Raw genomic sequence first — 12,583 nt, 5'->3', positions numbered from 1 at the left:
TTTAAATAATAACTATCATTAAAAAATATTATTTTACTATCTATTTAACTACTATCGTAACAATCAAAGTGCCTATGTAAGTTTAATAGCAAAAAGTCGCTGTCACGAAATATTTTATCATACTTAATTGTAACGGCGGAATGTTTACTGATTAGTTGTATATTTTAGTGAATATAGGCTGTACATTTTCAGCTCAATTACAATATAATATGGACCTACTTATAATATTACCTATATCTACTTATTTTGATAGGTGTCAGCATTCACTGGATCTTACTGGCAAACTATATCAAAACTTTGCCAGTAAGAAATCCACTCGCTTCGTATTTAACCGACTTATTATCGAGTTAACTTATATTAGGGATAAAGGGATAAGGATCAACTGTTATTATTTTGATAGGTTACAAATTACAAAGTTATTTGTACACGCAACTTATGAATTAATAGCCTAGCCTATTCCTGATATCGTTATTTTAATCTATGTGTGTATCTATCGTTAATGTTGTCTTAGAATATATTAACATAGGTAAATATCTGCAAAAAAAAACTCATTTCCCTTTTATAGTTTCACAAATAAAACTGTCCTATTTGTTAGCGTGTTGTTACAAAATGAAAAGTCGTTTCAGCCCTAAAATATTTCGTTCCCATTTATTGATAAGTAATGCTATTAAATAATTAAGTTTCTTTTTAAATATATCTACTGAACGAAAATAATACAAATCAGGTAACTTATTATTTTCATCAGGTAGGTAATGTGACAAAACATAGTACATAATATATATTAAGTTCCTAAGGCTTATTGTTCAGTAAATCACAGGTCATGCGCACATTATGTGCTATGAAGATTGCTTGCATCTTGTGTTGAAATATAGAATAACGACAGGTGCACATGAGAACAGAATGGATACAGGTTTGTTTCTTTAGGTACTAGATGCGATCAATCGTCATAGGACAATAGCGTGCTCACGACGAGCGAGTATTCAGATCTCACACATAGGGCCATGGAGAACCAAATGACTAGAGGAGATGTCATAACGCAAAATTTCTAAGAAATTAGCGCGTTAAACGCGGGTGTTCGGGGATCGAGGAAAGTTACTCGCTCCGCCCTCATACGCCAAGGAACCCGAACGGCGAAAGCCTCTTATCCCTCTCAGAGACATTTAATGGTTACTAAAGCCATTCCTTAGTGAAGGATTTCCTTGACAATCCATCATAAGGAGTTACTTAGTAATCATTAAATGTCTCTGAATGAGGATAGTTCTAATAAATGATCGTTTTGGACACTCATACCTAAGTTTCTTGACCTACAAGAAGGCGCCTGACCTACCTGCCTTATGGCATGTCCATCATCATCTCGGTCATCTTTCCTTCTTAGTCTAGTGCGACGCGGTGACGGCATAGGTGACGTTGGGTGGCGTGGCGGGCGGCAGCGTGGGCAGCGGCGGCGTGGGGTACACGCGGCACGGCGCGCCCGCCGGCGCTCCCAGCATGCCCAGTAAGTACGATACCAGCGAGCCCGATAGCAGCCCGCCGTTGTATGAAAGTGTCATCATGTTACCTGACAACGAGATACTTTTAGGTCATCATCATCCTCCGAGGCTTTTCCCTACTATTTTCGGGTCGGCTTCCAGTCTCACCAGATGCAGCTAAATACCAGTGCTTTACAAGGAGCGATTGCCTATCTGACCTCCTCAATCCAGTTACCCGACCCGGGCAACCAAGTGCGCCTTGTAAACTTTTAGGTAGGTATAGGAAGAAAATTGTATGACTTGGGTGTTTTAAAACTTTGCCTGCTTCACTTACAGGTTTGTTCTACAATCTCATATAATCAGCTGTGCAACAAATACATTTGAGATTATTTATCTTATCTGCACCACAGAGATAGTGCATTTATTTCCAACGACTTATACATATATGTATATGTAGAAAGTAATGGAATATATCGAGTAGGTAGATTAGGTACTGAAAAAAATATTAAATCGGAACGGTATACTTACCAGCAATCTCACGATGTTCCCGTCCAACGCGAGATGGCGCTAGTATCATAGGTACCGAGCCAAACAGGCCATTTGAGAAGCCAAGCACCACGGAAAATAATATAGGGTACACCTGAAATGAATTTTATTTACATGACACAGTTAACATGTACTAGGTACATAACAACTAAATCGGTCTAGAGGTCGGTGTTGGTCGTCTCTACTTGCTACCTTATTGCTGTGTATTTCACCGATTCGCTTAGGTAGAAGAAAAATAGTACTGTAGTGCACTCAGTAAAATACTGACGAATGCCCTCACTGAAATAAGGTTAAGTTGCTTCCGAGTATCTAAGACTGTTTTCCCGCAATTTAATGCACATACCTGGAGAATTTCTTCCCGCATTTGAAAAAAATATAAGTACCTCTAGCATATTTTACTAGCTAGTCCAGCTTCCTTTTTGGGGTACAAATCAACAAGCAAAAATTTCTTCTTTATTATATTAGTATAGAATACGATAGGTTACGTACGTCTCCAACGATGTGAGGCGAATGTCTGGGCGCAGCGCACAGCAGCATGAGCGGCACTAACAGCAACCGCAGCCCGCTCGCCATCAGCAGCTGACTGCGACTCCATTCATATGGCCATGCTGCCGCTATCTGAACAAAAATAACTTTTACTAAGAAGCTTTTTATCTTCAGTGCTATGGAGGGCAAAATTATAACCCTGAGAGATAATGGGAGAAATCAAAAGCACAAGGTGAAAAATCGTAACTTTTCTGCCACCTCATTGAGGAAATTACAAAAAATATCGGTCCATTGTGCAATTAAATTGTTAACGTGAACGTGAAACTTATCCACCAAACTATGCCACCAAAGGTAGGTACCAAAAATTCACTCTTGTGGTCCGTGCTTGTATCTGTACTTTCTTAACATTCTTAACTATGACTAAAAGGCATTAAAAGAACCACTTACTTTTCCAATAAAATCGAAAAGATTAAAGGCAGACATGAGTATAATAGGCATCCAGGTGCCAAGCCGGCAGGAGGGCACCTCGGAGGCGATGCCAGGGTACAGACTCAACGTGGTGAAGTACACCAGTCCGATTGACACCATGTACGGGTAGATCGCTCGGGCCACTGCCCACCGAGCCAACACCCCACCTGGAAGCACACGTAATAACATTGATGATGTGCTATGTAGAAGACTGGTGCTCAGCTGCAGTTGATCAGTTGGGAAAAGGCAAACAGATGATGATAGTAAACAGCGCAATTGCTGTCCTAGAGACGAGCTTTATTTCGATATATTCAGTCTCTTCCTAAGCCGTAATCCTCAAACTAAGATGGACAAGGTTACAAAATGTTACCATCGACATCTGTCTTTAAAGAAAGTACTGTGCACTGTAGGTATTCGGTATTCCTGTTTGTTTGTAATATTCCATTAACCGATATTTACTAATTTCATCTTTCTAATAACAGCCTATGTAGAAGGTTGGTTCTCATTTATGATTCGATAAAATAATCAACATGCTTACGTTTGAAGGCTCTCCAGGAGGTGGGTCTTTCAGGCGACTCAAAGACCACGTCTTCCACTTTATAGGAAGGTCTTGGGGTGCGCAGAGTGGAGGAGGTCTCTGACGCCACGCTTTCAGGGAACTGCTCTACCGCGCCCTCTGCCGGCACTGGCGCGACAGCTGTCGGCGAATACACTGGGTTGGCGAAGCTAAAGGCATTGCTCTCGATTTCTCCTGAAAATAATAATAATTATAAATACTTTGATAGGTATAATTATTTAGTTTGTACATGAAATAGGATTCATACCTTGTCCAGTTGTCGAGAGAACAGGACTTTGAAGTTTTAAAACGCCGTAACTAGCTTCACCAGCTTCGCTTTCCATCTGAAATTCAGTTTTATTTATTAAGGCTTATTGTTTCCTGTATTTATTTATTACAATATAGAGGTGAAATTCCTCTATTAGTCTTACCAAGGTAGCATCTTCGTTAGGATTCAAGTGAAGCTGAATACGCCTCCTGTGGCGTGATTCATTAGTGAGGCGCAAGTAATGTTGCACGAGAGGATGCGCATCATTACGTGATGCAACATGGAATGTCCCAGCAAGATCAGTATGGAGAATACGAAGAACATGAATGTGCTTCTTTGCGGCTGACGGAAACCGTACTTGGTGACAATCCGGTCTAAGGACACCCAAAACCAGCAGCACCTGAAGGAAATAAGGGCCTAAATACAATTTCCTTTTTATGTTTAATTGTGCTTCTTATATCCTAAAGCTTTCCAAACATAATTACGTTGTACAATAACAAACACAGAAAACCGATAGGTACATTAATTGACAAAACAATAAGTGCTTTAAGACTGTAACTAGTAACGATTAAAGTAATCTGCCCTATTACGGCCCTATACCCGATAAGGGGAAAATAGGAAAATCGTGAATTCAATCAAACTATTCAGCCGCTCTAAACCGGCTAAATACCAGATCTTGTAATGTGTTTTCCATTGATCTTCGTACTGATTTATGAGCCCAAACAAACTATCGGCCGACTAAAAGTTAGTAGTGTCGATTTCCTCCTTGAGAAGATTTTTTGTGGAACTTACTCTCGCCCGCCATCACAGCCTGGGTGTACCTCGGCGGCAGACAACCAGTGAAGCCGTAATACGAGGCTTGCTGCACGGTACACCCGAAAGCAACCACTCCGATGGCAACCAGGTTGATGGTGTAGGACACCCGCGTTGAGAACCCGTCCCAGCCAATGTTGCACACAGCTACGAATAACATCGTCGCCAGGGAGACTAGGATTCCTGGAAGATTGAAACTTATTGAGTATAAAGTTCTTCCAAGGATTGTACAAGTCATCAAGACTGCAGTGTAAAAGTAAAGATTTAGAGTAGATGAATTGAAATTGTTTGAAAGTGAGCCATAGTCAACCTCAAAATTTTTCATTTTAAATAGGCCTGTGCAGACTATTATGGAACGGAAGGCGCACACCTGTGCTGATTATAAAAAGTAAATCTCTTGGAGAAGAACCAGCAAGAGACTCCGTGGAAAAACTGATGAAACTAGATGAAAGTTCGACTAGGCTTTGTTTTGTTTGAACAAAATCTGCATTTCATGAAGAAGCTTGCAATTTATCGTTTTCGATGAAGCGAGTCCATTTAAGTAATTATATACCAGCGTAGTTCAGCAATGGGTTTCTAGAAATGTGTCTATAAATAAGGAACTAACCGAAAGTGATCCTAGTGTTGTAAGTAAACAGATCGAGCAGGAGATTGTTGAGACAGACAGCGACGCACGCTGAAGCTATGTACACAGTCGACATGTCGAACATTATCGTCGTGTTCGGGTAGTGCATCTGGAAGTAGTCGACCGCCATGATGAAACTGAAATATAACAACAAAGGTATTAACCTGATATCCCATATACTTAGATTGACGTAGGCAGGTACATAAGTACCTACCTGATGTGTACCTTAAAGTTTTCGACTTTTGACCTTAATTCTTTAATAATATGTTTTACATGAATAAAGAAAGAAGATATGTTAAAAGAGATATGTAGAACGACCTTTTATAAGATTGGACTAAGTTTCACTGGGTAAAGCAATTTATCTTGACCAGAACACATTATGCATGTTCAGAGGAAAAGCTCATAGCAATTATCTGCTTAACTTGGTTTCCCGGAAGAATTTCCGGCGCCAGGAGCAAACGGATATAAAACTATCGAAGGCATTCCTTAGGTTTAAATATCCGGTGTCCGCAGGTAAAGAAACATGGTTAAAAATAAATCAGGGAAAACATCATCTACACATCTAAACTACCTTCACGCTAGCCCTAGTACATCAATAGTGTAAACGTCCCTATTTCTTAAAACAATTGTTCTATTTTGAAGATCGTGAAAATACATAGCAAACAGTTATACCTACTGACTTCTATTTGTTGGTGAACTTGGGCTTCACATGATAGATTACCTATTGAATGGCAGTAAGAATGCAGCTCCTGCCACGAACAGCGTGAGGTAGACGGAGTTGTACCGGTCCGGCGGCGGCGCCCCCGGGTCCGGCATCGAAGACAGGGCTCGCCGCGCGCCGCACGGATCGCCTCGATCCGGGCGTACCCCGGCCTAGCGTCTCATTCATTTTGCCAAATGTATCACCACTCTCACATTTACCTACATCCTTTATTTCTTTACAATCACTCTTGTTATTTGTTTACAGTTACAATCCTAAATTACAATTGATTTAATCAGTTCAAAACAAAATGTGCGCATGTTAGTTATTTTAATAGATGATAGCTTTTGTTTTAAAATCTATAAGAGTCAATTTTAATCACACCTACGTATATCCGTGATTTTTCTTTGTGCTTCTATGTTTCACTTAATACTATATTCACATTTGATTGAGTTACTAATTTTGTATTAGTATTATTAAATTTGTGGTTTATTTTGAATGGTTTTGTTTGTAGAGTATTTAATATTCACTGTGTTATAAACAATATTCTTCGCCGGCGGTCTTGACAGGCAGCGAAAGAAAATCTTTACGCATGCGCGATACACATCGATTTTCAGTGAGGGGACAAGTTTGGGTGCGAGTCGCTACCCCTAGGCATCCTCAAGACTAACAGCTAACAGGTTCCTTAGTAACATTTGTGGTAACTACTTACAGGTACTAGTTTCGAAATACTTAGGCAATAATTAGGAATAATAGGTAGGTACCTACAAATTAGGTATCAAATTAGCTAGCATTATGCATGAACATTTTATACAGATTTAGGCTACACAGTTAAGACCACGTTAGTCGAATTCGTAACATTTCAAAGACGTTGTGTTGTTACTGCCTACTAATTTACATTAGCTTTGAGAATCTGATTTTTAAATCATGACGAGGAAGTCTTATTTCACAACAATTCTGCTAATGTCATCAATAAAACAAGTTGAGCAAGAGCTAACGACATTTAATTAGTTAAACCGTCTTTCCATTCACAAGAATCAAATCAGTGTTATTCCATTCATCAAGTAGGTAAAGGCAGTTAGAACAAATGACAAGACTCAAATTCTTTTTCAAAAATTACTCTGAATGGTTTGGCGGACAGCGAGACCGTCGTTAGGTTCTATAGATGGTATTGTATCCCCTTCTGGTATCTTGATACGAAACGTTTGCAGAATATGCGTAAGGAACATGAACAGTTCCGATCGAGCTAACCCTTCCCTATGCAACGTCTCTTTCCTGGAAAAAATATCAAATGTCAGTCAACAGAAATAAGAACCTAACTTTAGTTTGTGAACGAGTTACGTACGTCGTACATACCATTTTTGTAACATATTGAGTTAAAATTAGAATGCCTGTTTGGTTTTAGCAAAGGTAACATAAAACAGGTTTTAAAAGAATAAAAAGAACTAACCTGTTCCAAAAGGCATAAGCGACTCTTCTTGAATAAGATTTCCTTCTTTAGTGATGAACCTCTCTGGTCGGAATGTGTCGGGGTCCTTCCAATGCGTTCCATTGTGCAGATCGTACATAGACAACAGAATGAATGTCCCCTGGGAAACATACACTAATTAGAAAGTCATTAACACGAATTAATTTAAACGCACCTTCTATATAATTTTGCGTTCCTATTAGCATTTTTAAATAACGTAACGCATTAAGAGTTAATGGATTGGTAAACCATTTGTAAAATTGTTCAGACTATGGTTGAATTACGTAAATTAGCTGATTCAATGCTCGTTAAATAATACTACTATTTATTTTGTAGCACCGTAATCATCAACTTCATAAATATAAAAATATTGTAAAAATCGTAGATTTACCGATAAATGCAAAGCCTTGATAAAACAGAGATACCAGTATTGTGCTGTTTAATTCTGAAAGGAGACCTATCCGCCGCTATCCGCATCTAGTCAGCCCCAAGTCCCCAACGTCTAGGCCGTTGAAAGGCACTAATCATTTCCTTATTAATTATGATTGTCTTTGAGTTTATCAGTATTTTCAATCTAACTTTGTTGTGACCAATTAATCAATAGAAAACTCTAGTTAACCATTAATTAAAACAAATTAGAAGCAATCACAATTATAGGAACGAAACGTTAAAGGTTTCCAATAAGTGCAGTACCTTGGGTATAATGTAATTGCCGAGTCTCGCGTCTTCAAGGGCCATATGCGGGATGCCCATGGCTGCGACACTTGATATTCGTAAGGACTCCAGTAACACCGCCTCGGTGTACACCATCCTTACAAATTACAGACATCGGTTACGTACAGGGAATTTATATTCAGCACATGACCATTTGCATCAAAATCTGGGGCTTTAAAACAGGTAGGGACATTTTCCCTAAGTTGACTGCAATTAGAGCACTCAGTACCGCTATCATCATGAAATCAGGTGAGCTACAATAGCCTCTGTTCAAAGCAAGGTGAATAAAACATTGTTGTTATAATAATAATGGCGTCCACGGCCGATTTCGGCCACGGCGGCTGTTCTCATTTTAAGGAGATTAGCCAGCTGCGCAGGACATAATTATACTGCACGAGCATTTGCGCAGACACAGGTGCAGTCCCTATTCCTTCACTCTCATAACCCGATGGGACGGCAATCCGACACGACCGGAAAGAAATCAGGCGCAGGACTGACATTTACGTGCTCTCCGATGCACGGGTGAAAGATAAGTATTATGCGGTATCTTATTAAATCACACAGAAAATATGAAACCTGGCTCTATCGCTGAGTGCAGGTGGTCTGAGGGGACCGATGACGTCATCAATCTCGTCATGCAGCCGTCTCTGTACATCATCGTTCAAGACTATGTGCAGCAGCATGAATACCGCGGTGTTGGAAACTGTCTCCATGCCAGCTTCCAGGAGATCTAGGCAAACAACTTGAAGTTCTTCATCTGTAACTAAATGTGATGATGGATGAGCAAAGAGGAAAATATCAAAATAGATTTCATATACATGAAAGTTTGTGAGGAAAGTGCCACAGATTGGAACAGTCAAACAGACTCATTAGCATATTGTATGCGTACAAATAGGTATCAGTACAGATAGAAAGATGGTAACGGTATTGATAAACCTAGGATGACGAGCGTCTTTCTGTGAATCAATCATATTTCGTCATCAAATTATTAAGTAATTTAATAAGTAATTGCTTTGCGCATTAAAGTTTGTTTTTCTGCGGTCTTTGAAGGTGTTAGATTGTAATACAGTGGGAGTTTCTATGAACGTGGATTTTTATTGTTGGTTTTGTTTTATCAGGGTTAATGGTATACAGATAGTCCTATTACTAGGTCAAGAAGTACCCACCGAGGCTTTTAAGTTTTTCATCAATGGTGTTAGGTCCATTTTGAACTGAAAACTTACTTTAATAAAACTGATAAAAGTAGCACATTGGTCCTATGATATGAGTTCGAATAAAAACAAGTGAACTCATTATGACCGAACGAACTGTAAATAAATTAAAACAAAAAACGGTACACGATTATGATAGAATACACAATCCTAACAAATGAGTGTCTTTTCCATGTAATTAAGAAAACATCATGTTTGTTATTTGACAAGCTTTTTACGTCAGCGAAAAATAAGTTATTTTTCATTAACAAATATAAGATAAGTTAATTACATTTAAACATTATCTTGCAAAAGCAAAGATATTGTCATTAACTTGTTCCACTTGTGAACTGTATTATTTAACCCTGATTTTTTTCATCATACCTTTTTTAACTCTACACTTTATCTTATTCATCACCCAATTTCCAACTCTCATGTTTGTTAATAAACTATTTCTTTGTATGTGATTTTTCCTAAAAGACTTTAAAAACAGAACAGAGAAACCATCTTAACAAGGTTTCATGTTAAAAGTAGTTTTAGTACTTAGTAGGGGAAGTAATATAGATAATAGACACAGATATAGAATAGGCCATATATAGGTACGTACAGAATTGATCTTTGCATTCCATTTTTCAATGAGAAAGGCGTCAATGACGTCACGAGGGTTGTTGACGTCGATGCTTTGTTCATGTTGTTGTATGGTTTCCTGTTGATTACGCATTAGAACAAAATTGCATTTAATTATATAAGCACAATTATAGCAAATAGGAAGTGTGGGAGACCTCGAACTAGTGATAGCAATACATAAAGCAGTCTTTTGATTTTATACGCGCGGACAGGCTTATTCTGACTAAACGTAATGTATATTATTATCAGTCGGTAGTCTGATATAATTCATGGTAATCATACGTAGATTTAAATTTATTCTGCACACAAATATGTACTTGAAAATGCTAAGTCAATTTAAATAAAGCCCCGCGATACGCAATGTCAAAGCATTGCAAGTTATTACCAGTCAACCGAGCTAATTGTCGCCTTTATTGAAAGCAGATTTAATTGGTTCAGAATAAAAATACTTGTTGAAAAGATAATAAACCTGTCAACAGTATTCAGAGTTTCTTACGCACAACACCAGTCCCTGAACTGAATAATAACTTTATCGTTGGTGAGATATGTTGTTATTGTAAACTTGACCTCACCATATTATATTTTTACGTGTTTCTGTCCCTCCACCACTAAGTCAAAATATGTGGAAAATTCTGTTTTGGCGTTGTCTGTCTCAATTATTTGACTTAGTTTCCAATATAACTTAAAATATTTAATCAATGTAAAATGAGACTTTAATAACTCTAATAAGACTCAAACCATTGCAGTTCACCGTTAAGATAATAAACACAACTTTAACTGCTAACGTAGAAATAATATTCAAAAAGTTTGTAAAACACCTCTGACTACTGCTTCTAATCATGCAAATATCACACCGATTATTTATCCATTAATACGTCACCTCACCTTCAAGAATTCATGAAGAGCTTTATGTATGCCACTCAATTCTTTGTATCCTGACAGTCCTGGGAACACATGCCTCATAAACGGCATGAAATTCAGTATACCCCCACTCATATCTACAGCACGAAACAGCCTCATTATCAGGTCACAAAGCAATTTCAGCTTTTGTCTTCTAAATCGTATCTGCAATACGTTAATGAATTAGGTATTTATGCACTGAGTGTGCATAAACATAAACAGCAAAACTATAGGTATTTGTTTTTGTGGCTGTGTGTTTTGGTCTGTAGATTCTAAATGAGTAACACTTATTTTCTTGACTTTAGGTATAGGTATGCGGCTATAAATAAGATTAAAGTTTTATGATATGCAAGTATGTAAATAACAAACTCAGTACTGACCTTTTCCCAGCGACGAGCCTCCACAGTATATTGACGATTGTAATATTAAACATGTTATTCACTAGTATCGGCCTCCCGGCGTCGTTTGTTCTCAACTTAACAAGCTCTCTGCACTCCTCACTTATGTAGTTTTCCATGAAACGTGTGTTGTATCCAAAGCTTTTTAGATATTTTAGAACAATGCGCCTTGTCTTGGACCACGAGGTTCCATCGTTAAAAACGATTCCTAAAATATTTGTGGGTGCATTGATAAGCAAAGTGACTTTATATGAAAATATGTTACAGTGATTAAAACTGCGTTACCTACCAAGTGTTATAAAAAAAATGAAAATAGCTTACCGAGCTTTTTACCGAACGATCTCATCATGAAGAAAAACCCATCGGGTCTCCCGTCAAAAACTTCACGAGTTGACACCTCCTTTATCAAATCCTTCCCCGAGACAATGACAACATTGATGAGTCCCAGTCTCAAACCCAGCAGGTTCCCATACAGGTTTGCCCAACGACGCCATAGGGTATGGTGAGGTATCTTAGACCTCAAGTTCAAAGCAACGGATAGCAAGTTTCCCAAAATCGGCAAAGGTGTCGGTCCTAAAAGTTTACAAGCGATAAAATATTTTCGCAACGAATATAAATGAAAACTTAAAAATGCAACCTGGTGGATATAGGCGTGGTCTTTTGAATTTATTTTTGAGGAAATAGAACGCTAAAAATACTGAGAATGCTATAAGGGGCCACATCGTTCTTACTAACTGCTTACAGGGAACTGAAGGTGATGTCCTGATTACGTCCCTACTTATTGTATGCGCCGATGGGTCTTTCAAAGATCAAATCTATGTTTGAATAAGTTATTAAGTTTCTTCATACTTGTTCGGGGTATTTATGTCCTTAGCTCAGTTAAACCTTATCCTTTTGTCAACGTCAAATATAGTAAGAGGTAAAGTCCAAATTAATACACCATTTTCAGGCGTAAATTGTTAGTGGTTACGGTGATTTTCGTTATTTTCAAAAACTTATTATGATACATATTTACTTTTTCCGCAATGTTATTTAAGAGAATACGTCATCAAGAATCAAGACAAAGTCCAATCGTAGACTCAGCAATATATAATCTACTTAATTTTGACCTTTAACGCATCTGACGCATTTCATTCGATGTGAGCTTGTAGCATACATACATATTCCTATTCTAGATGAGATGACATTACGTTTTCGTAAAACTTGATTTCATTTCAACATTGTTCTTGAACACCACGCTCGGATAGATAGGTAGGATGGAGTTTCCTAATGGATGTCAAATAATTTAGAAAATCCAGCGATCGAGCTTAGTTTAGAATTAGATAGATAGGTTTCAGAATCTTTAACAGCGATGT

At 38.1% G+C, this 12,583-nt stretch overlaps 1 protein-coding gene and 1 pseudogene across 1 annotated transcript; both read right to left on the bottom strand.

The window, feature by feature from the left end:
- Positions 1 to 925: 925 nt before the first annotated feature.
- LOC135117484 (equilibrative nucleoside transporter 4-like) lies at positions 926 to 6,515 on the bottom strand. Its single transcript, XM_064036822.1, is given in 13 exon segments — positions 926 to 1,558; positions 1,998 to 2,109; positions 2,505 to 2,633; positions 2,949 to 3,136; positions 3,508 to 3,720; positions 3,794 to 3,869; positions 3,957 to 4,045; positions 4,048 to 4,193; positions 4,582 to 4,789; positions 5,214 to 5,368; positions 5,953 to 6,055; positions 6,058 to 6,102; positions 6,105 to 6,515. Coding segments are annotated over 13 exon segments (1,662 nt in total). The 5' UTR covers positions 6,121 to 6,515; the 3' UTR covers positions 926 to 1,376.
- Positions 6,516 to 6,843: 328 nt separating this feature from the next.
- Positions 6,844 to 12,309, bottom strand: LOC135116669 (farnesoate epoxidase-like; annotated as a pseudogene).
- Positions 12,310 to 12,583: the final 274 nt, after the last annotated feature.

The sequence above is a fragment of the Helicoverpa armigera genome, chromosome 11, assembly GCF_030705265.1.
Source record: "Helicoverpa armigera isolate CAAS_96S chromosome 11, ASM3070526v1, whole genome shotgun sequence".
In the NCBI taxonomy this organism is placed as follows: Eukaryota; Metazoa; Arthropoda; class Insecta; order Lepidoptera; family Noctuidae; genus Helicoverpa; species Helicoverpa armigera.
This window is presented reverse-complemented; position numbering and strand designations above follow the sequence as displayed.